The 24382-nt window shown below is 40.0% G+C and overlaps 2 protein-coding genes across 6 annotated transcripts in view; both read left to right on the top strand.

The window, feature by feature from the left end:
* LOC124427758 (zwei Ig domain protein zig-8-like) overlaps positions 1-24180 on the top strand; it is a 30251-nt gene extending 6071 nt beyond the window's left edge. Inside the window, exon 7 of one of the 5 annotated variants that reach the window (XM_046971078.1) lies at positions 1183-3580. In XM_046971078.1, coding sequence (XP_046827034.1) covers positions 1183-1249 — 67 coding nt within the window. In that variant the 3' untranslated portion in view covers positions 1250-3580. The other 4 variants (XM_046971080.1, XM_046971077.1, XM_046971081.1 and 1 more) reach the window with 4 other exon arrangements.
* Positions 9-24180, top strand: LOC124427763 (dynein light chain Tctex-type protein 2B-like). Its single transcript, XM_046971087.1, has 3 exons — positions 9-247; positions 374-585; positions 12076-24180. The coding sequence occupies exons 1-2, from the start codon at positions 9-11 to the stop codon at positions 537-539; spliced, it is 405 nt and encodes a 134-aa protein (XP_046827043.1). The 3' UTR covers positions 540-585; positions 12076-24180.
* Positions 24181-24382: the final 202 nt, after the last annotated feature.

Raw genomic sequence — 24382 nt, forward strand, 5'->3', positions numbered from 1 at the left:
ATAACAAGATGGGAAGCAATCGAAATGTTTCTTGTTTTGTATACAAACAGATACCAAAATATCAAAACACGTATCGCCTGGAACCCTTCAGATCTTTCTGCGTCGAGACGGTCGACAATATCGTTTCTACCGTAATGGAAAATAAATTATCACTCTTCTCGTTCTATCAGTCGGATAATGCCTCCAAGTTATCTATGGAGATTTCCAACGATGTCTTCAAAGCGATCAACAAGAGAGATTACGATAGGTATAAAATACGAATAAATATGAATAGAGGAGCCGAAAAGACTCTAAAGGAGACGAAAAGACGTCGTTAGTTTCTAGTTTACGTATACTTATATATACATTTCGTTTCTCCGTTCTCTCTTCGCAGATGTAAAATAGTGGTACAAGTGACTATCATACAACGTATGGGGCAAAGCGTACATTCCGCCTTTCAGTGCCTCTGGGATGTGGAACGTGACAATTACTCGTACTACGTTTTCGAAAATTCTCACATATACGCGTGGTGCTGCGTGTTCGGTCTTTACTACGAATGAAAACGAAATTCCCTGTCTCTCTCTCTCTCTCTCTCTCTCTCTCTCTGTGTGTGTGTGTGTGTGTGTGTGTCTGTTCCTCTATTCCTCTCTGCGTATTTCTCCAGCTTCAACCTTAGCGACGACCCGTAGAGACCTTCTGGTGTTACCGAGCAACGTAGAGCAGGTGTCCTTTTATCCTCTTCTCCATACGAGCGCGACCCTAATACACATATTTTCCTGTTATTACGCGAACAAGATCGACAAGAGACGCTACGTACTTTCACTCTTGAAATTCGTGTTCGTAAAATCGTTGAGGTCCGAACGTTTAAAAGTTACTCTCGAAAACTATTTCGTACGTTGCTCTCTTTACTTTGCGATATTTCATATGACATTATTCCTTTATGTTTGAAATACAATGAACCCCCCGTTGAAGTCCCGATCGATTATACCTATGAAGTAACTATCTAATATTAATATTTATTAGTTTCGTAACTTTCCGTACTAGCACCAAACGCCGTTGGCGACGTGACCGAGCCATATACCTTCCTTTCGGACTCTTCGACGAATGATTTATCGAAAAACTTTCAACTTTGGCTCGTCTTCTCCTCGTCGGAATAATAGTCGGCGATTTAAAGTTTTGGAAACACGCCCGATATTTTTATAGATATTCATCGGAGTTATCGGGACACGACATGCTAGACCGAAGAATAATGGAAACGTGGCTGCTATGAGGTAGACGAGAAACGAGCTGATCTCTATTACGCTAAAAATGATAACGATTCGATGAAAGCTATTGAAAAAAAAAAAAAAAAAAAAAAAAAAAAAAAGGAAAGAAAAACCAAGAAAAAAAGAGACCTCTTTTCCTTTCCTTTACTTTCCTCGCACGTACGTTTATCCAAGAATCTTGGAATATTATTTCGAGTTACCTAAGAGTTTTTAACTTTCTTCGACAAAAAGTGACGAGAAGAGATGATACGAGATGAAAAGAATATGAGACCGGGCAACGAGAAAATTATACTTCATTGAACGAATAATATTTTTTTGTTTTTTCTTTTCTTTTTTTTTTGGCACGGTTGAAGATTACTTAAAACGACTCTCGTAGATGAGTAAGAGTACGAAAAAGAACGGTACGAAATCTCGAGATAATACCGATAACAGCTCTAAAAGTACAAGTTTCTTCTTTTAGCATAGTTACATCGATAGTTTCTCGGAATAAAGTAAAATTGTTTATCGATAAAATATAGCGATTTATAAGCCGGGTATTCGAGTGGAAAAATGTTTTGAAATAACAATCGCCGTCAATAAGAAACGGAAATCAGATGTCGAGTCAAACGCACGAAATATATAATCTCGATAGAACGTGCGGCCGACTATATATACGCAATCGTTTTGATGGACGATGCATCAAAACTGGTCGAACTGAATTTTAATCTATCTCCGTACGACTCGACGTTATTTCGCGAACGTTTCATGTTCTCTCTGTCTCTCTCTCTCTCTCTCTCTCTTTCTCTCTTTTTTATAACGTAAAAATAAAATCAATGGAAAAAAAATAGATAGGAAGTGCAAGTTGTAAAAGTAGGAAACAACGATCAAATCGTGTATCATTTCGTAAAGAGCAGAGAAAGAGAGAGAGAGAGAGAGAGAGAGAGAGAGAGAGAGAGAGAGAGAGAGAAAGAGCAACCAATGTTGGACGCATTTCGATCGCGTTGATAAAAGCAAAGCTTGGGAGTCCGCTTGAACGGTCAGACAAATTAACGGAGATTGTGCCGGCGATAATATCAGCACTATCATTGATTCTACACGGGGTCATAGATTTTTCGATAATACGATTACAAGAAATATAAGCCGCGCCTTAATGACCCGGCTGAAAATTAGAGGAAAATGCGTGGCGGCTCGCTCGTAAAATTAATGGTGCAATTTCGACGTCGTACCATGCGGTGACAATATGGGCAAAAGCCATCCTACTATCTGCCATGTTCTTCGTGATGCCCGCCAGGAAATCGCAGGGTACGCCGCCAACCCAAATATTTACGGGCTCGATCGTTGAGTTGTTCATAGAGAAAGTTCCTCCTTTGCTTACGATTCTACGCTCGAACTTTCTTCAAAGCTTCGAAAACGGCTGGGAAACAATGGTTTACTCTCTCTCTCTCTCTCTCTCTCTCTCTCTCTCTCTCTCTCTCTCTCTCTCTCTCTCTCCCCTCGTCTTTCTCTTCCCCAACTGATTCTCCCATCACTGTACGTTCTTACCAATTACCGTACGTTATCTGTACGAGTTTCCCGAAACGGTAATACGTTTACCGTCGACGTTGTAGGTTAAGTATCGTTGATTAAATTCCTTGCTATTCTACGTGAGTTCTCAGAAAGACAAAGCTCAACTAACGAAAATACTTATATGTACTTTGAATGACTTATTAAAAATCACGAGCCAGTTTTCAGTTAATCTTTATTACGTATCATCATTTACACCGTCAAAGTTTTATCGCATCACTTTCAATGTTTCTGATTGGACAACAAGAGGAAATCCGTAATATGTACTTGAACGATTTTTATCTATTCGATATTTTATCGTTATTTTGATGAAGACCCAGTTTTTTCTAGTTAAAAGGATATTACCCATTTGAAAGACGAAATAATAAGAAGCCGTACGTTATCATAGATTTAGACAATCCATAATTAGTTTTATTGTAAGATCTGCATTACGTTAATAACAACAGATAGTTTTACGATGTAAAATAATATCCGTAAACGATAGAAGTATATAATCTATTATATTATTACGGATAAAATCTATCGTACGATCGAATTTATTAATGCCCTTTTAATCTCTATAGATTGCGAGTGCAAGCGATCCGATAAGAGAATAAGAAATGAAACATAGATTGGCCGCATTTCGTAGAATTCTCGAATCGTTTCTAGCCGCGACCCAAAATCGATTGAGAACGCATATCGAAGAACATCCTCTTCGTCTTCTTCGTAAGAAAGCGTCACCGACGTCAGGTAACGGCACAATCTATCACCGGCTAAGTTTCCGTTACTGGATTCGACGTAAAATCAATGCCGATCCTCATTTCCATGTAAATTATCTCTGATACCGCAGCATTGAAAATGGAATACGGCCGTGCACAGCTTTACGGAAATTTTTCGATGCAGACACCGAAAAAGCTTTTTTTCTTTTTTCTTTTTTTCTATTCTTTTTCCCGTTTTTCCTTTTTCCTCCGTATAATCGGTACACGAGCGTGAACTAGGGCGTGAACTAGGGCCTAGAGATTGTAATTAAATTTTATTCGTTAAAAGATCTTTCGAAAAATATTGTCGGCTTATCGTAAATAGATATTTCTTTCTATAGCTGGCTAGAAGAAGAAAACCGTGAAAATGGCTAAAACTGGCCATACCTAGGATTACTAGGGGTTGATACGAAACTCGTACGTATATATTAAGAAACACGCGATCGAGGAGAAGGCGTGTTCTCTTCCGTCGGCGATGAGCTCGTCTACGCGAGAACAAATAGTTTTAGTTTGCGATGCGAAACTATCAAGGGAATATACGCAAGAAAAGGGGGATGAGAATGGTTTCAGTTGTCGAGAATAAGACGGGCTTCCGGAATGAACGGCACGTCCCTCGGCGATCACTCATGCTTATGACGGTCTGCCTTGTCGCGGTATTCCCGTGTATTCCGATTTCGCGCGTACAGACAACGTGATTCGTCTTTGTCAGATTGGGAACTTTAAAGCCACCACCTTTTTTTCACTCAGATTTATGCATTTCCCTGGCTCGACCGTTTTACCCGCAAATTCGCGTTCTTTTTCGCGAAAAAAAAACTGCATTCCGTACAATCTGCACGGAGTTCCTATGATTTTGTCCTAGTTTTTATTCGCGCGAAAAAAAAAAGATACCTTATGTTAAGAATTCTCTAATATCTTACGTTGGAATACTAAAAATCGTAGTGTAACGTTCACACTAGATTACACTAAGTTAAAGGCTAGGCCAAAGAGTCGAAACTCCTTTTTTATATATTTCATAATCTAAGAGAAAACTATTCTAGCGATGGCGGTGGCGACGATGATATCGACAAAGTTCGAGAGAGGAATAACGTTTTAATTTATGGATCGCATCGATATCGTATCGATAGAAAGCTCTCAGAAAGCTCGACGAAGCGAGAAGCGAATGAGGATCGAAAGACTGCAGAACGAGGATCGATATCTTTTAACGGTGCTCTATTTGTAAGCGAGCTTGTAAATAAAGCACGATCGGTGGAGGATGGATCCAAGCCGATGCGTGTCGTACCGATGGTTCTCTCTCTCTCTCTCTCTCTCTCTATATATATATATATCTTCCTCTTTCTCCTCTCTCCTCTTTCAGCCTCTCCTCTTCCGCTGGCAAACACACTCGAAGCTCTCTGTAAAGCAGGTAGCACTTGAAACTCCAATCGCGTAACCAGCCATGGTTCGCGAAAGTCTGTACCGCGCGCGAGCCTATATTAGATTATTATCCATTAACTCGTATTACCGCGGCCAGCATCACGATTAAATTTTCTCGATAGCGTAGTCGGGGGCGTTTCTGAAACGCGCCAGCAGACAGACCGAGAGCGCAGCGTCCTTTCAGCGAACGGCAAACAGGAGTAGCAAGCTTGCTTTTCAAGGGTCGCGGCTTTCTCGCGCATTCGCTACCATCATCATCATCATCATCATCATCATCATCATCATCGTCGTCGTCGTCGTCGATATGTATTTACGGTAGCCGCTAAATGGCGAGTTCGGAACTTCGATGATAGAGGTTTTCTCTACGATAAATTTCCAACTGCGACTTCTTCAATTTCTATCCATATATTCCAACTAATTTGGCCGTTTTCATCGAGTAAAACCTTCATACTCTCGCACTAGTTAGCGCAAACATTTTCGAAAGAAGCTTACGAAAAGGGATTTGCATACGCGTTTACTGGAAATTCTAGAAGACGTGCTAACAATGTAATACGAAATATGCTTTCCGGGTATGCTCAACGAAACGAATTTTTCATTGATCGTTACGCTTGGAACTCATTGTTTCACGTTCCATTCGAGATTAGATAAATACATATCGAGATGAGGAAACTCGATACTTCTCTTGTTTGGACCAACGAAACTGAGGATATATTTTAATGAAGCGAACTCGCGAACTTGACAACGGAAAGACGGTACAAGGAATTATGCATTCCGCCCTTTTCTCCCTCTCCATTTTCTAACTCCGTAAGCGTCGGGAAGCGAAAGCAGATTGTTTCGTGAGATTGAATCCGCGCGGAAGGGAATGTGGTTTCCTGAGGAAACCGAGCTCGCGTGCCATGTCCGATAACGATAAGTCGGAGGAGGCTCGGCTTAAGGGAAAATAAAGACAAATGGCGGCATTTCGTGAGGGACAAATTGAAAAGCGAAGAGAGGTGGGAGTTACGGCACGTACTACACACGTCCGGTTAACCGAGGAGTACGGCCGAGTCCTTCGTCCTTAACTCGTCTTCCGCCCTTTTCTACGAGCTGTCCGATTTCGTTCCCTAGCCTCGAAGTCGCTACAAAGCTTCCGCCATTTTTTCCAATTAACCTCGGGATATCTCCTACTCTCCTTGACGAGTGCTATAATTGCCTGCGATGGAAAATGCTTCAGCTCAAACTGTCACGCCACAAAGTGTTGAAATTAATTATCGTATCGCACTGCTACGACTACTCGTCTCTATGAATATTTCGTCGTCATTAATTAGATACGGCTCTTATGGAACGTCGATGTCGTGTTAATAATTTACCATCTGTTCGACGTCACTATCGAGCTTAATCTACCGTCTTTTTCTCTTCCTACCCCCTCCCCCCTCTCCTCGTTTTTGTCTCCATTTTCCAACGGATTTTTAGCCTATCGATTTGGAAACGACATTCTCGCCCTTTAATACTTTCTTTTATACTTCGTTCGTTTCTCTCGGCTCTTAAACCCGAGCTTCCTCTTCCTCCTTTCCTCTCTCAAGTATTCGTCGTCGTACCTTTGGAATAAACTTTCGGCGCAATATCTGAAATTGGATATTAAAGTTATTAGAGAGCCGTTCCCGTGCGATCGCGCGAAACTTTCAGCCGCGGAATTTAGCAGGCTGTCTGGTTGGCTGGCTAAGCTGGCTCACTCGCGCACCCTTAGGTGTCCGTAATATTTTTCACGTCAAATGGTGCGTCGTTAATCCTTTGCACGGGACATTGGCCCTCTGTTAAATTTCCTCGGTCTATCCCCTATTCGAATCAACGAGATCGTATACATGCTAAATTGTACTATCTCGAAATTAGCAAAATAATTGATCATTAGCAACGATCGATTCGATTGGTAACGAGTGAATAATAATCCATCGAGTAGAAGAAAAATCTTGACTCTTTGGTAATTAAAAGGGTACGATGTATCTATGTATTTAGAGCAAAACGGAAAAAGAGAATGGACGGTATGAAACGGGCAGCCATGATTGACGATCGACGACGAAGTGACAAGGAATATCGATGGGAATCATAAAGTCGCGAGGGAGTGTCGCTCGGCTCGACGAGGGAACAAAAAGGCTGCTAATAAAGTGTAGTAGAGATGGTGACGGGAGGAAAGAGGTGGAACCAAGTGTTCGCTTTGAAAACGATCAAATCTCTCTTATTTCTCGGCTCCATTCGAATAGAAAATTACGTTCCGCGTTGCAGTCGGCCGTTTTCTAATAATTCTGCCTTGGGTTACTGTGCTGTATCATGTCCCTTAAATTTTTCTCAACACAAATACGACACTGTATACGTACACAAAGTGAGAATCGGGCTGAAATGCGTATCTTCTGCGTGTGTGTGTGCGCGCGCCAGAGAGAGAGAGAGAGAGAAAAAGTTGCAGTATCGCGTGGACAAATTATGTGCATATGTATGGGAGCACACGTGGTACGTAGAGCTCGTGAACGTAGGTGTATAACGCGAGGAAACAAGTAAAGGTTCTGATGGCAAAAGTTCTGAACAATGTCAGCGCCATAAATCGCCAGTTGAAAATGGAGTGGGGGGGCGGGGGGCCGGCGGAGAAGTGCGAAAGGAAAAGAAAGTAAAAAAAGAGAAAGAGAGGCTCATGGCAAACTGTCATACGATCGTAAAGGATTATTAAAGGGATAGAAAAGCTATATCGGTCAGCTAATTTCACGGATAGCCGGATGATCCAACGTGGGAGGCTGGCAGGCTTTCGTAATGAAAGCTCGAGTAACGAGTTATTACTAGAGAGAGTATCTAATGATTCATGGAAATTTCCGACGATGGTTCGGATTAAATAAGCCACTCGGTGCGAACCCGTCAAAATATAAATATCGATTTAAACATTCGAAATAATCGGCTTACTTTCATAAATTTTAATACGCCTTTTTCATCGTGAAAACTTGTAATGGAAACTTTATCAAACGAAATTTCACTCGAAAATTCATAGGTTTGAACTTTTCGTTTATAGTTTTATTCGTTAATTCGATTGATATGTGTCGTCGAATCTTTTCGCATGATAGAAAACTCGCCCGCGTCACTATATATCTATAATATTAGCGAAATTACGTGTCGTCGTTTATAAGTGAAACCTTTGACCGATATAGTATCTTTCAACGTGAGCATAGTTCTATATCCTTTTTCCTTTCTCTTTCTCTCTCTTTCTGTTTTTTTCTTTTTTTTTTGTGTGTGTGTTTTTTTTTCTTCTTTAAACGAGACAGATCGATCGAAAAAAGTCGACACATGTGCGTATTTGCGAAAGCATACGATTCCATAGAAAGCATTTTGCAATTCGACGATAGCGAAATGCAGCAATCGATTATTCTAATATTGATTACGGTTCTCTAAGGTCGAATTTTTCTTATCGTCCGATTTATACTATTCTAAAAGCTATAAGCTGAGTTCGTTGGACTGTAAAACTTGCCAACTTTGAACTACATGTCTCTGATAAAGCTCCCTATAGTTCGGTTACGTATTAGAGAAGATAGAAATGATTGACACTTAGGTTTCGGAACATATTCTACGATGTATATATCTTGCACGTACATAAACCGATCTAACGATCGCTTCTGTAAAGTACCTTGATATATTTATGTACCTTCTGCTCTTAGATACGTAACGCGTACACGAGAGTATGTATTCCAAAGAGACCTCTTCGCTTGATTTTGATGCATATCATTATTTTTGTTCTTTCTTTTTCTTTTTTCTTTGGTCTTTACATCGTCTCCATTGTTCTAGCCTATTTCTGACAGACACGATATAGCACGAGGCATAGGTATTGCACGAGTGCGCCCTTGTAAACTACATCATCGTTCCACGTTTCATCAGAGAGCGACGATAACGGCGCAAACTTTGAAGATGCGCACAAAGAGAGGAGAGAGAGAGAGAGAGAGAGAGAGGAAAGAAGTGGAGAAAACGTCGACGTTAAAGAAGGTGACAAGGATCTCTTCAATGTGCGAAAGCTCATACGTATACTTGGAATAAATATGAAAGCGTTGAGATAGCACCTCGGATTCGTTTTCGCTGAATTCATATGAAATCGCGCTTCAACTTTGGACTATAAGTTTTCGAGATTGTATAGATATTGCGTTAGCTCGTAAGATCTCTTCAAAATACTTTATAAACACGTACGCGCGCAAATAAAGGGGGAAAAAGAAAAATAGAAAAGGAGCGTACGATATTAACGATAGATTAGATCAACATAGAGAATAAATAATGCAGTATCTTCGCTTCGAGAATCGTTCGATTCTTTTATACGTTCTCTTAGTTTTCAGGAGTAAGCAAGATATTTTGACGTTCTCATTTAAATCCCTCAGCCCCTATATAGTAGAAAGTAGCATGTTCGAGCAACGTGGCATTTCTCGGCTATTCGAAGAAAACCCTTAGAAGCCATAAACGTGTAACAAAAAGTTTTCACCTTTATTCTGATCGCTATAACGCGCTCGCCAAACGATATCTTTCTCCGATTCCTTCTAGCACGAATCTCCTTGAAAAAGATCGCGAGCGTTTCATGCTACGAATTTAGTTCGGCTAATCCTGCGATAATCCGACGAGCTATACTTTCGAGTTTTATTTCGAAAAAAAGGGAGAGAGAGAGAGAGAGAGAGAGAGAGAGAGGAAAAAAGGAAAGAAGGAAAAAAAAAAGAAAAAAGCAAAGGAAGAAGATTTCCTTAATCCAGGAGCTTGCGATCTGACGAACTATATTAGTCGACTGGCAATTTTTCATAACGATGCTTTTTCTCGCGAACGATTAATCGTCGAAAGTAATCCGAGTTATATCGACGCTCACTATTTCTCCTAGTTTTTTTTTTGTTTTTCTTTTTTTGTTTTTTATTTTGTTTAGTCATCCAGTTAGGGATATAGCATTTACGACGTGTTTCGACATTTAGGACATTTTTATTTTTAGATCGATCGATCGATCAATCGATCGATCGATCATATCAATTGATTATTATATACTCGTTGCGAGTCGATTGGACGGTAGAACGATATAATAAACGATAATCATACTCATTAACGATTACGAATTAATTAAATTCCTTCTTGTTTACATCGATCGGAATTATTACACTTAAAGAAAAGATGTAGATTAAACTTTAAGGTAGAAACGTGTAACGATAAGGTGAAACGATAAGGAAATACATATTATTTTTGGTATCTTTTCAAAAGATACGAGGCGTAGAAAAGCAAGCGCGAAAGATTTCAAAGACCGCAAAGGATCGAACGGAGAAGGAGCATCAGAGGCGATTTTCCAATTTCCAATAACGAGAAACTCGACTCTCGTTCGCTCGGATTTCGAGCCGTAACCTTTCAGAGCTTTATAACACATCGGTGAACGGAGTTGAGACGCGATCGTACGATCGAACATCGCACACGTATTCGTTAGCGACGTAACTTTCCCGAAAATTGCACGTTGTTCTCGTAATGCGTATATACCGTTAAACGAACTCCTCGCGACAAAATTAATTGTGTTCCGAGGGGAACTCTTTTCGTCTTCGGTTACGAATAAAATGTAATTCAGTATTGAAACGGCACGTTTACGTAACAATCTCGAAGAAATGATTATTTATTTCGATTGTAAATCATCGAGATGTTTTTTGAAGCGATCGATCTCCCACTGACTCCAAGCATCAACTCGATCGTTGGATTTGACTGCACAATTTATGGGTTGCTTTTCTTGAAACGATAGAAGCCTACGGCACCGAGCACGTTCATGCGTAAAGCGAAATGACAACAATGCTTTCGAGCTATTCCGAAATTATAGAACACGTGCAAAAGTCGGACGGTCTGTTGTTGTTGAAACACCGAGCAAAGAGAATGAGGGTGGGTGGGCGGACGGAGAAAAAAATAAAAGACTCGGCATCGTCGTCTCGCTTTTGGGGGCTTCGTTACGCTCGTCGATTCGTCTAGTTAAAAAGCTTTCCGAAGCAAAAACTCATTCGTGAGGCGAATAGCAAGAAGAACTATCGCTAGCCCATATATTCTTCTACTTTTTACGCGATAACTGATTAACTGTAGTAGTCGAGTAGCTGTGAAATTTAGGTCAATGAGATTTCGATATAATTCTATACATAAACGTGATTCTTTTAACGTTATCTGAAGGTCGATTGTACAAACAAGAAGATGGGATCGAACGAAAATATGCTACGACGATGACGATGGCCTAATATCGTTGAATTTTCGCTCTTTATCTTAATTTTATCATGATATAATATTAGCGATTGATACGGCCAAAGCGAGATATAAGCGAGAAAGTTTAAATAAGATGGAACGAAAGAAAGGAACAAAAGACGAAAGGGAAGATCCGGGAGGAGGCATAGGTAGAGATAGGTAGGTAGATTTCTCTGTTCGCCGGCGACAGCAGAGCGTAGGAGTGTTCGGACGTGGACGGAATTGCAAGAGGAATTCGCGAAAGCTTAGTCGACCCTTTCCATTTATATTCCATTCGGCGAGAGGTCGCTACGCGAGAGAGTATTTGCGAAGGCTCTGCTTGTGCTCCTACCTTCGAATCCTTCCTCTCTCTCTCTCTCTCTCTCTAACCCGCTTGGTCTACTCTCCGTATTACACACATTCTGTCATCCTTATGCGCGCATACATGCGTTTTCCTTGCAATTCCATCTCTCCAAAGTCCAACGTCAAACAACGACCGAGTTGTACTAACGCGTATTATGACGTCGCACGACATATGGCATGATCGTCAGAAATCCATTTGACGTATAGAATTTATTATGGAATTGGCACGCCATAAATTCAAATATTTCAGGCAATTAATTCAAGGTAAAGATTTATGTATCTTTTTCGCCACTCGTACTTTGCCTTTTCTCTCGAGGATCTTTGGGTATGGGGGGGGGAAAAAAAGTATATGCAATTATATCGACAGTATCGCTCAGTAAATAGAATTTGAAACGACTTCTATTTCGCGCGACGTCGTTACAAAATGATTGTGTTTCGAGTTTCGTTAAATTGCTAATTAAAATCAATGAACACGATATAAAATGCACAATGAATTCTAACTGCGTCACTCGGTAATTTTACATATGCCCAGTGCATTCGAATCGAGATAATATAAATTTTACGATCAGCTCTCTCTCTCTCTCTCTCTCTCTCTCTCTGTCAATATTTTAAATATCGTACGTACGCTTATTAAAAAAAGAGAAACTCGTGAATATTTCGCCTAGTATATAATGAAGATTTCATTTAATCAAGCGCCACGCTAAATAGAAAATATTTCATTGTGTACCGTAAATTTGATTGAAAGGGCATGATCAATAATCGTTGGTCGAGCTTAACAATGATGCCGCAAGTCACTAGGTCAATGGTTTCTATTAAAGAAAACAAACAAGAGAATAATTATGTAAGGGGCAGCTTTGCAAATTTTTTTGTCAAAATTAGACACTAAATATTTCTTACTCGGTAAATAGAAAATAAAAGTCGCAATCTCTTTTCGATGAAATTTCTATCGGCAATGTTACGTGACACGTAGCAAAGTCGTTAGACTTGGCATACTGAGAAACATTGATCCGTTATAAACAGCGTCTGTTGCTATAGAGTCCTGCCGTCCTACTCATTTTATTTCGTCCAATACTGTTACTACTTCTATCATTTAACCGAGCTAAGAAGAAAGATCAAGAACTTACCGTCCGTCTTCGTTACTAACTTTAGCCTTACTCGTTGGAAGAATTCATAACTCATTGTATAATAATAAAGTTCAGTTCGGATTCGAGCCTCGGAAACAGCAAAGTCAACGGAGATTCGACTCTTTAAAATTGGCTTTTGTCTCTTCGCAAACTCTCCGGGAACTCTCAATATTTTTGATAACTGGAGCCTTGTTAGCAGTTAGAAATTAAAATGATTGAAACTGAAACTTCTCGAAGGGGTTAGTCATTGCTTAGGATGAATTTCTAAGAGATGGAACAAGAAGAAGCAAGATCCGCGCGATCGCTCGTACGAGAATTTAATTAATTGAGTTTGTTCGTACGAAAAGCGAGTTTAGCGAATAGTCGCGGTATGTACGATGAAAGGAATTGGAGAAAAAGGAATGTGCAATTTTTAATCCGCTCGATATAATCCGTTTTTTCGTAAAGGTTCTCCAAGTATTATGCACAGATCCGAAAAGTATTCTAAGAGAAGAGATGTCTACTAATTAGAATCTATGTATACGATAAAGGGTCCGATCGTATGAAGTCGAGTAGACGCAGGTCTTAGTAATTACGAATTAATTTACGGATTCTTCTCGTAATTAGATGAATTTATTATTAAACCTCTTCGGCGTGTCGGACTAACGAACATCAGAAACATTAAATTGATACGTAAGGCGAATAGAGAAAAAGAGAGGATCTAGTTTCTCTGGTGAGACAGTTACAGGACGGGACAGTAAAAATAGTAGTACACTATAAGAGGCAATCAATATCCCTTATGCTTGTAATTCTTCGGCCTTGCGAGCTTTTTCAATCGTCTCGAGCATCTCGCTTTCAAAGCGGCCGGAGAGACGGTGAAGGCGTCCTCCCTGAGATCCGTTTCCATTCCAGCGGGACGTACCGCGGGCTTCGCCAGGATTAACGTCCTCGGGGAAGCTGCGAAATTAAGGAGCATGCATTCTGTCGCACTAATGCGCCCTTTTAAAGCATCCCCGACAAATGACTCGAAAGAAAATGAATTCAATGCCGGCTGTACTGTGAATAGCTCGACGAATAGAACGACGGCATCCTCCTTGGCCAATAGAATAAGACACGTTTAATCAGGCTCACCTTGTATTTGGGGAAAGGAAGATGGTGTAAGGTAGCTAATAGCTGTGAAATTGCTTCGTACGCGAACGCTACTCTTCTTAATACCAGTCTCGCGCTCTCTCTCTCTCTCTCTCTCTCTCTCCCTCTCTCGTAAAATAATTTCTCGTTTTCCGTACGTGACGAATATCGGCTATTTCAAATTGAATTTCGTAATATGACGTGGCCAAATATGAAGTATCAAACGGCTAAACGTTATCGCGATATTAAACGAATTCCGCCGATGTTATCGTTTTATTCTTCGAAAGCCTCTAATGCGATTTCAATTTTATCGTACCGAATACCTCGAAGATCAGAATCTCGTATCAGAAAATACGTTAAGTTACAAGCCGTAAACGCTTTGATAACGTTCCGGTCTTTGTGCCCAGAAAAAATGGCACGAGCCCGACGGCGTACCGGCGTATTTGCGTCAATGGAATCGTTTTTCCTCCGGACGAGAAGTGTTTAAACCAATCTTTTAGTTCGAATGAACCGAGCGAAAATGAAGGCTGACCCACATGCCGTGTTCCGAGAAAACGCGGCCTTCGACGCTTGTACGGGAAACTGGTTAGGAAAAAAATTCTTGACTTCGCCGCGGTCGAGGCTGCGCGCTAATAGAAGGGGGGAGAAAAAGAAGGCAAAAAAAAAAAAAAGAAAAAGTTAGAAAGAAAGAAAAAAAGAGAAAAATATAAAAGAGAAAAAAATGTAACGAAACAGTGATTATCTCCCGCATAGAGCAGTAAAATTCTTGTGCCTAATCGACGAAAGCTAAAGAAGATTCTTTGAATAGGACGGACTGGTTATATGATACATATGATAGATATACCAATTGCTTTCAAGGCTCCTCGCGAAACTACGCCTAGTTTCCGTGGCGTAATAAATTCCAATTCGGTTTTTCGATAGGCGAGCTCCTTTATACGCTCGGTGATCTTGTACCTTAGAGCGGGTCGTGCTACCGAAAAGGGATCTCTGGCAAACGGAATCTCACGGCTCACCGGTACAGCCAATTTTTTTATTCGCCTCATCCTGACCGGTCGCCATCTCTTCTTCGGGACCTACAATTACGTGTCGAATCTCTATCTTCGTTTCTTTTCCTCTTGATCTCGATAGCGAAATTTCATTTAGCCGGATACGTTTATCCAGGATGTATCGCAATACGTTGGCATAATTTCGGATAATATTAGTCAGCTATCGCGATACAGCCTGTTCGCGATTAAAATTGCTTTCGTTAAAAGTGCTCATTACGTGTCTCGGCTTGTGAATGACTTTTGGTTTCGCCAATTTCTCTATGATCTCTTTGTGTCGTTTCCAATCGTGGTCCCTCGGAGGTGGTTTCCTAGGCTTGGGAATCCTAAGCTCTACAACGCTGAAAAAGAGATTTCATATTCAAAACGAGTCTGTGCGTCATTTTGTCGGCCGACAAAATGAGAAATTCCAAAAAACAAAAGAGATTCGTCGTTCAACGAGCCGTTCAACTTTCTAAAATTTGATGCAATTTTGGTCGTCATTAGCGAGTACATTCAGGTTGCGAGGAACCAAATTTGGAAGATGCCGCGGGAACTATTGGCAGTCGTCGAGAAAATCAAAGCGACGTAGAAACGCGCAAAACGGCAAATTCTCATTCTATCTTTCGAAACAGAGGAAGGGAGGGAGGGAGGGAGGGAGGGAGAGAGGGAGAAGGAGCAATGATTCATTATCACATCGGTCCCATCCTTTATCTTTGACGGAAGCAAGCGATCCAAAGAACCGTAGATTCAAAGGAAATGACGCAACCCTTTTGATAAAAGGAGAGAAAAGGAAAACGGAGAAGGTAAAAGCCAAAGAAAGGGTAACTCGTTTTACACCGTTGCAAAGAGTAAACTGAATGTGCGAGTGTACATTTACGTATACCGTATATGTACGTACGAATGTCGAGTAAAAGGTTACTCAGGAATCTAAATCCGACTTTATACGGGACTACTCTCTCGCGAGTGGCAAGTGTTCGGAGGACAATCCGATTAGGTTCGACCTCTCGTGAAATCGAGATCGACGTCGAGATCGAAAGATGGTGCGATTCTTCTTTCCTACGGAACGTGTCCGATCACTCCGAGTCTTTTTCCACGGGCGAACGAGAGCAAAGTGGAAACTTGTGCAGGCTTTTACTACTACCGTCTCCCTAGCGACGGAATACTGTCCCCGGGTCCATTCGATCGTTAAAAGATTCTTATTCGATCTAACGAATAAATTTCGTTTCGTTGATGAGTTCATTCGAAAGCGATCGTTCGATGCGATCGTTCTCGAACATCAGTCGCTTCAAGGAATCACCGAAAGTAAACGAACGTCGAAAGCTTTCTCATCGAAAAAAAAAAGAAAAAAAAAAAAAAAAATAAAATTAAACGAACGTTTTCGCTCGTAGCAGCACTTATCGTTTAATGGATTGAATTCTCCCGAAATATCCAACGTGATATCGTAAATACGAATTTTATATTTTCTATCTCGGATATATTGTGTGCATAAATACATAGATATCTAGACGCGTGTACTTCGATTACGTATCTCGATTATATAAGTTTTAGAAAAGTGCTTTGGCGCAGCTTGGCTCGTGGGAAAACGAAGCCGGAGATTTTGCACGGTTCTTAGATCCCTAGCGCGATTGGATTTTATTTCGCGTTTCTGTGTAAGAGCGTTTACTTCTACGCGCGCGTCCGCTCGCTCGCTTACACACACACACATATATATATATACGTACATACATACGTATACATATATATATGCGTATATATTTATACATTACGCCGAGGCCGTTCTCCGTTGCCAGGAGGATTCTCCGCGAGAATAATGAGATAGAACGGGCGCGAGCACGGGCCACGGCATTTTAAATTCCAAGTACGAACCCACCGCATTTTCGGCACTGCCAGAACCCGAATACGACTGGTACACTTCGCCGCGAGTGTCTTTGGATGAACTCGTTGGTACGGTGGTGGATAGTCTCTTCTGTATGAAAAATACATTTTATAAGATAGTGCCGTAGGTAAGAGGCTGCCGGGTCGGCTTTAAAAGCGACGAGTTAAACGGCTTCGCGCTTACTGAACGTCGTATTTCTTAGTTACATATTTTGGCCGGGCCATGATCTTGATGCGCTTCGAGGCCTTACTCTTTAGTGCCGCGCGAGAAATAGCATTTGGATCTACCTGTTTGATCGATCGATTTTACATTCTTGCATCCTCGTAATCGTTTCGTGAACGATGACATTCGTCAAACCTTAGCTTACCACTATGTTCATGTCCGTTCTACGAAGTCTTCTCCAATTTGGACGTGCCAATAATCTAGTGTGTTGCTTTCGCGAAAGATGCGCCATCGCGTATTTGATTCTCTGGGACACCATATTTGCGAGGTTAATACTTTCCCTAATACCGTTAGATTATCGTCGATTCGATGGGTTATAGCCTTAAAAAGACTTTACTCGAATAAATCGCGACGTTATTTTCAATGCACTCGGTAAACATGCGAACCGATCTTTACTTTGTCCGATTAACCCCATTAATTTGGACAGAACGAACCGTCGGAATGCTGATGCGAAGGGGAAAAAAAAAAGACAAAAGAACGGAAAAAAGTGTAGATAGTTTGCACGCTCGAACGTACAATAGTGATTTTTTTTTACGATAAAAACAATGATCAATAATAAAAATGAAACAAAAGTGACTCGATAGTTAGTGGCAGCGACATTCAACAATTCGCTTACCGATTAAACTCGTTAACAATCTATTTTCAATCAGCGGTATGCGTGACTGGAAATGGACTGCAATTTTTCAGAATTACGGTTCCCATATTGCTTGTTAAAAAATACAAGTCGAGTTCCGGCGAAAATTAACGCGGGAGAGCGAGACAGAGAGAGAGAGAGAACGCGTCGAGCTTTTAATCAATGGTATCGTCGTTCGAAACAAATCGGATATTTTGCGAGCGTATGTTCGATAACCTGTTGGTAGATTAGTCACAGTTGTATACACGTTTCGTTTCATTCGTTAACTTCCCGTACAACCACCATCGCTTTAAACGAACATTTTCAAAGAAAACATTGCCAAAATTATTTCGTTATCCTTCGGATCGTGCGCGGATAACGTCGACGGCTAATCTATAGCAAATGAATCGAGCGAGAGATGAGGAAGAAGAAGAAGAAGAAGAAGAAGAAGAAGAAGAAGAAGTAGTAGTAGTAACAAGAAACGCGGTGGATGTAATTTCGAGCTTGATTCGGACTTTGAACATTACGAACAAAAGTTCTACCAACGAAGAACTCTTGAGGGACATTCGTTTGGTTTTATTCGTTTTCAGCCAGCTACGAATACGATTCACTCAAGCATCTCTGCTTTCTCTCTTTCTCAAACGTATATACACATATTCTCTCCTCCTTGTCGTCAACTCTTATCCGTTCTCGCTCTCTTTCGCTATCGTTTCGTCTTTCTCTCTCTCTGTCAACCCCGCATGGGAAATCTCAAATACGAGTCTGTTTACCTGGCACTTGAAATCCCGAAGGATATCGATGATAAGATTTTACCGCGCTCGTTCTCACTCTCTCCCTACTCTCCTCAGCCCAGCTCACCCACTTTCTCTCTCTCTCTCTCTCTCTCTCTCTCGTCCTCTTCGTCACAGTTTCAAGTCCTTAGCGGAACAACTTGGAGAAACTATAGTTTATACCACGCGTTAAGTACTCTCGAGGCTTTAACGATCATGTACCACGTAATATGAACAGATTTGCACGTTTAGGCGACTATTAAACGAAGACGAAAATCGGATCTTGGTGGTGCTCAGAAGACCGCTAAAAGGGTGCTACTAGGAGTAGGTTTCCTGGATGAGTAGGAACGCTTTTGGAATCGTTTGTGTAGAACGCGCGGGACGATATACCCGCATTTCTAATTAAACTTTAATTACAGGTCAGAGGACGCGGTGTTATTGGTTTCAGCAAAAGGAAATCTCGTTATTAGAGAGCGCTCTTCCGGAAATCGTTGGTCTCCGTGTATGCTGAAAATTCCATGACTGACGATAAAAAAAGAGAGGGAGAGAGAGATATATAAAAATGAAAAAAAAAAGCAGAGGGAGAGGAATAGAAAGAATAAAAAAATATCTCGTATCCATCGTATGACTATTTTCGCGAGGCAAGTTCAGGGCTGGCCGGGGGTTGCAGAATGCAGAACATTGACATGGAAAATTCAAGAGACGGTCATGGGAATTGTCACTGGTCGGACTTTATCGGATTTCTCGTGGAAGCTTTCGGCATTGGCACTGCGACAGCTCGTAGCCGAGACAAAACAGCCGCTGTTTTCTCTGATCAATTTTCTTTCACTTTTGTCGAAGAGGCTAGCGAGATAGGGCAGAGATCGTCAAATTCTTAATTCACGAAACGGGATGAATCAGCGAACCTGTTTTTTCTTTTTTCCTTCCTTTATTATTATTTTTTTCACCAGAGACGTGCAGGTTTAAGTAACACGGTGGATTCCGATTTTCGTTATACCTCGAAGCAGAAACCTCGTCCCTTCTTCCCAAGGGACAGAAGAAAGTAATCGTCAGACGAGAAGAACAAAAAGAGAAGAGGGAAAAAGAAAGGAAACAAATAAAAGAATAAAAGGGAAAAAATAATATATATATATATATATATAAAAAAAAAAACCGCAAAAGCAAGAAATTAGGGGAAAGTAGGCAATGGACTTTACGACAAAGGTCGATGTTGTCGGTACATATTCATGTCTACCAGCAAAAAAGGATTTTCCTCACTTTTACTATCTTTTTTTCATCTCTCCCCTTTCGTTTCCTTTTCGTTGACTTTTAAACGCGCCAGGATAAAGCCAAGGGGAAAAAGTATCAAGACTCGCCGTTGCCCCAGCGAGTAAAGAGGCGTTGAATAACACCATCCAAAGTTTAATATCTGAAAGTCCTTACCTTTTTCTCTTCTCTCTTTTCCTCTACTCGTCTTTCTCACTCTCGATAGTTTCCTTCCCCCGACCCCCTCCCCTCTCTCTCTCTCTCATCGTTCTTATCGTTTTACTAATTTAATTCACGCCTTTCGATGAAATTTTTCGCAAAGAATCACTCCGATTGTTTAATTATTCGAACGAATTAAAGACTTTTACTCTTCAACGTGTATTTCTTTATAAAAACATTACACGATCGATAACGCTATTAAAGTTAACTATTGATTTGTAAAATAGCTTTCACGAGGGATAACAATAGGTTAAATACGAACGCGTTCTCTTATACGCCTTATAAAAAACGAAAGTTTGTTTAAACGTTCATGATTGATCGTTTAATCGTTCTTAGGAGCAATGAAACGAAAACTCAGCGACTTATCCTCGTAATTGCTTATAATCTTTGAGCGCGTTCGAGCTCACGTCTACACACATACACAGAGAGAGAGAGAGAGAGAGAGAGATACAGACACAGAAGGTTACGTCTAAGAGATAGACATTACGTTTCTTCCGCACTCTTGGCAATGTCTTTCTCCCACATCGATTCCACCCCTATCTCCTACCCCGCTCACTTTTCCCACACTTTTCACGATCTTTCACGTCTCGGAGCCCACCCACAACCCTCCGACCGAAGGATATTAACTCTGAAAAATAGATCTTCCGATAAAAGGATTCAAGCGAATAATATTTTTCTTCCATCTGGACTTAGCGAGCCGCCACTTCTCGACGTTCCGGGTTAAGGAAAAGAGCCAAAAGAAGAAAGAAAACGACCGAGGTTGAAAAGACAGAGAGATAGACGGATAGATAGGTAGATAGGAAAGAGAAAAAACGGAAAACGAAAAGAGTATTTTTATATACGTATACGTGTATATTTTTTTTTCTTCTTTCCTCTTCTTCTACGTATCTTTAACTCGACGAAGCTCCTCGAGATGGATTAGAATTTTCATCATTAGCTTTTATATCGGCGAATTAAAACGATTGTAGAATTCTTTTTTCAAGGAATTTGAAATAATACGAGCCTCGTTTAACGCGTTAACGATTTAAAATGTCGAATTCGAAAGAAATTCTTTTTAAACGTTGAGAGAAAAAAGGGAATGTCATGTTACGAAGTGAAATGGTCATTGAACGAATAGAACAAGGGGCTCCCTGGTATCGTCTGGGTTTAATTAAAACGCAGAATGAAAAAGGTCCGGTTACTTTGAATTCTCGCGAAGACCTAAAGGGAATCCACCACGGTTACGGGGCTCGGTAGCAAGTTGCCTGTTCGAACTCGAAAAACTTCGGCTTCGACCCCATTCGTCGTCGGGATCAGCGTGAAAGAAGATAGGAGCGTAGTCGAGAAAAGTTATCTAGCATCTACGAGAAGAATCGAGAGCGAGAATTCTCGTATTTCTTTCTCTTAGGTTCGTTCGTTTGCTCGGTTCCACTTAGACCCCTCCTTACTACTTTCAGCTACGTCGAAGGCATAATTTTCTTGCTTTCCCGCGAGAAACTCGGCCCTTGTTTGATCGTAAGGTATTCGTTAATTAGCTTTAACAATGCCGATCACGATGCACGTTTCTCAGTGCCCCTTATATGTATACATGTATATGTATACATGTACATGTATACATGTATATGTATATATGTATATATATATATATATATATATATATATATATGTGTGTGTGTGTATATACGTGCTTCTATTTAACAGAATTATCTCTTCCCTTATATTCAACGGGACACATAGAATAACGCGTTAAATGCGTTAAATAAATAGTCAAAAAGTAAGGGGAAGAAATAGGATAGGAAAAGGGAATGGGCACTTGGCTACTGCCAAGAATTGTCTTGTACGCGTTCCCAGTCGGTTATCTCGGCTACTTTATCTGACAAAACTCGTGAAGCACGGTCCGAGTTCTGTTAAAGCAAGAGAAAATTATATCGCGGAAGTTGAGTACAAGACGGGAGGCGCGAGCTTTCTTAAACTTGCCGCGTCGCACCGCCTTCGCACCGGAAACGTGAAGTAACGAGCTGAGATAGCTACGCTTTCGGGGAAGTTTTCTCTTGAAATTGTCAACGTCTCTGTTGTGCTGTCCGTTCTGTTCCCCGTTCTGCTCCCCACCGGAAAGATAACGTTTCTTTTTTTCCTCCTTCTTCCTCTTCTTCTTCTTCTAGGTTCCCTTTACAATTCGAACGGACTTGTAATACATTTCTCGCGCCAACCCCCTTTCCTTCCTAGAATTTCATTAACTTTACCTATCGATCATTTTAAGATCGACTAAAAGGCTATTTATCCTAGACGGAGAGACGGTATTCTACATTTTCTTATATACGATATATACGCATACGTAAAATATCGACGTTTCTTTCTGCGTGACTGGTTCGCGAACAAAGGGAGGAATCGGCTTTACAACTTGGCAGACGTTGTTAGATACCAACCGATGCCATTCATTTTTTTCAATTTCCGCTTGGACCAGTTTTCCTCGTTTCCATTCCAAATTAATCGTCGATTAAATCGTCCGCTCACGCTATACTCGATGTGTAATTCGAGTGAATTTTTCGTCCGAGCACTCTACGTATACATCGAAAGTAATAAACGTGAAAATACGATGGAATAAAAAAATATAATCTTGCCGAGTTATATTACTTTCCCTTATTGAGAGATGAAATTAAACTCAAATATATCATTGAAAAATCATATGGTCCAGTTTTGAATTCTCTCATTAATAAGTAATCAACAACGCATACGAGTGCGTGAGTGCGTGCGTTCGTCGATCCAAACGCAATTTTCGAGCACCGGCTTGCATCAACAGGATAATAAAAGCTCTCAAAGTTTGTTCTTAAATAGTCACCTATGAAATTCGATATTTCAATATGATTTAATCTTTTTAGGTAGTTTAACAAATAGACGGGAAAGATTGGTTTCTATGCTGTAAAGATAAAACTTGATTAATATCAAATAATGAAGTCAAAGTTCGATTAGGAAAAAATAGGAGAAGCCGAAAGAACGATACGGCTTAAGTTTCAACTACAATCTGTTCTTTTTTTTTTTTTTTGTTCGTCCCTTTTCGATGTACATTCTAGCGGCAGCCACGGTCAAAGTATCGACAAAATCCAAGGATTATGGTATAAGCTCGCAACTCGAAGAGTTGCCCTGGAAGATTAACCCAAGTCTCCTTATGGTGGAACAATCTCGAGTATGTTGGCCTTCCCATCTCTTGAGAAGTTTCAAAAAGGATGATTTATCGATAAGGAGGAAATTGATTTTTGCGTGATTGTTGATTTGTCTCCAAGATTACCTTCAAATCCATTCATCATTATAAACGCCACAAAGAAAACTATCGATGGATATTCGATTTACAAATATCTTATATCTTTCGTAATCATGGAACGACACAAATTTTCTTCTTTCTACCTTTTTCTTTTTCTTTCCCAAGTTTTGCCCTTTTTTACGCGCGCACCTACGCACATACACATACGATGTAGTTAGGAGTAATCCTAATAGCGATCTCTTCATATTTTATGCGATAAATATGATATATAGAAGAGAAATATTTTGTTTACAATGAAATTGTCAATGTTCGTTATAAATTTATTAATCATGATTTCATTGCCCTAAGTATATTATTTTCGATTTGTAAATCATTGATACTTTACCATTAAAGCGATTAAAGAGATATATCATTTTGAACGATAACAATGCCTAATATATCAAACGATAACCTGGCAACAAACCAATAAAAAGTATTTTATTTTCGAATACGACGCAATCGAAATAAACGTCATTTCGAAAGACTTGAAAACAATAATTCGTCTTAACCGAGATAAAATAGCTGATTTTAAAGAAGCCGATATTATTTCGTAGAATTTCTGATTGATTGATATTGAAAAGGAAATCAATTGTTCCAGAAATTGTATAAACCCAATATGTCAAGAGAATAATATTCGGTATGATAAGGCGGAATTTAAAAAAGCGTGTCACGTGGTGATCAAATAACACTCTAAATCGATCGATTTATCAGGAATTCGATAAATCTTACATCCGAAAGATTTTAAACAAATTGTTATTTACGATATACGAAACCAATTCTTTATCTCTGAAAAATTTAATTTTTCCTTAATCAACGAAGCATTGCATAAAACATTATGGTCTAGATCAGCTTCTTATACATACATATATACATATATAAATATATATATATATATATATATATATAGAATTATTATTATATATTGTATATTGCAATCAATTCTTATGTATGTTTAAATGCCTGCTTATTATGCCGACTAATCCGATGAAAGATTTCCTTCGAACGCATTACTACCACTCATCGAATTTTTTATGGAACCAACAATATACGTTATCTCTGAAATCAACTTTTGTCCAACGAGTTTAAGTGATTCGTCATACTCTACGCTACGAACATGACGTAGCTAGCACGATTCATCAATTATTGTCGTATTCATTAATGGTGTTCAAAGTACATGGCTCTCGATGATCGCATGACTTCGTACGTTTCCAAAGTTGCATAATTTCCCTTTTCCTCTTTTTTTTCGTTTAATATTCTTAATAGAATAGATTTTTTTTTATTAATTTGACAAACTTCGTTTATCAAAGTGCACACGATGATAATAATACGAATACGCGGAATGGAAATGAAACAAAAAAGAACAAAAAAAAAGAAACAAAAAACAAAAATAATCGAAAA

This window comes from Vespa crabro, chromosome 10 (genome assembly GCF_910589235.1).
Source record: "Vespa crabro chromosome 10, iyVesCrab1.2, whole genome shotgun sequence".
In the NCBI taxonomy this organism is placed as follows: domain Eukaryota; kingdom Metazoa; phylum Arthropoda; class Insecta; order Hymenoptera; family Vespidae; genus Vespa; species Vespa crabro.

Excerpts from the sequence above, each read along its gene's own strand:
- LOC124427763 (XM_046971087.1), top strand. The coding sequence starts at position 9 with ATGGGAAGCAATCGAAATGTTTCTTGTTTTGTATACAAACAGATACCA. Across the intron at positions 248-373 it reads AACAAGAGAGATTACGATAG|ATGTAAAATAGTGGTACAAG; the intron begins GTATAAAATACG and ends CTCTCTTCGCAG.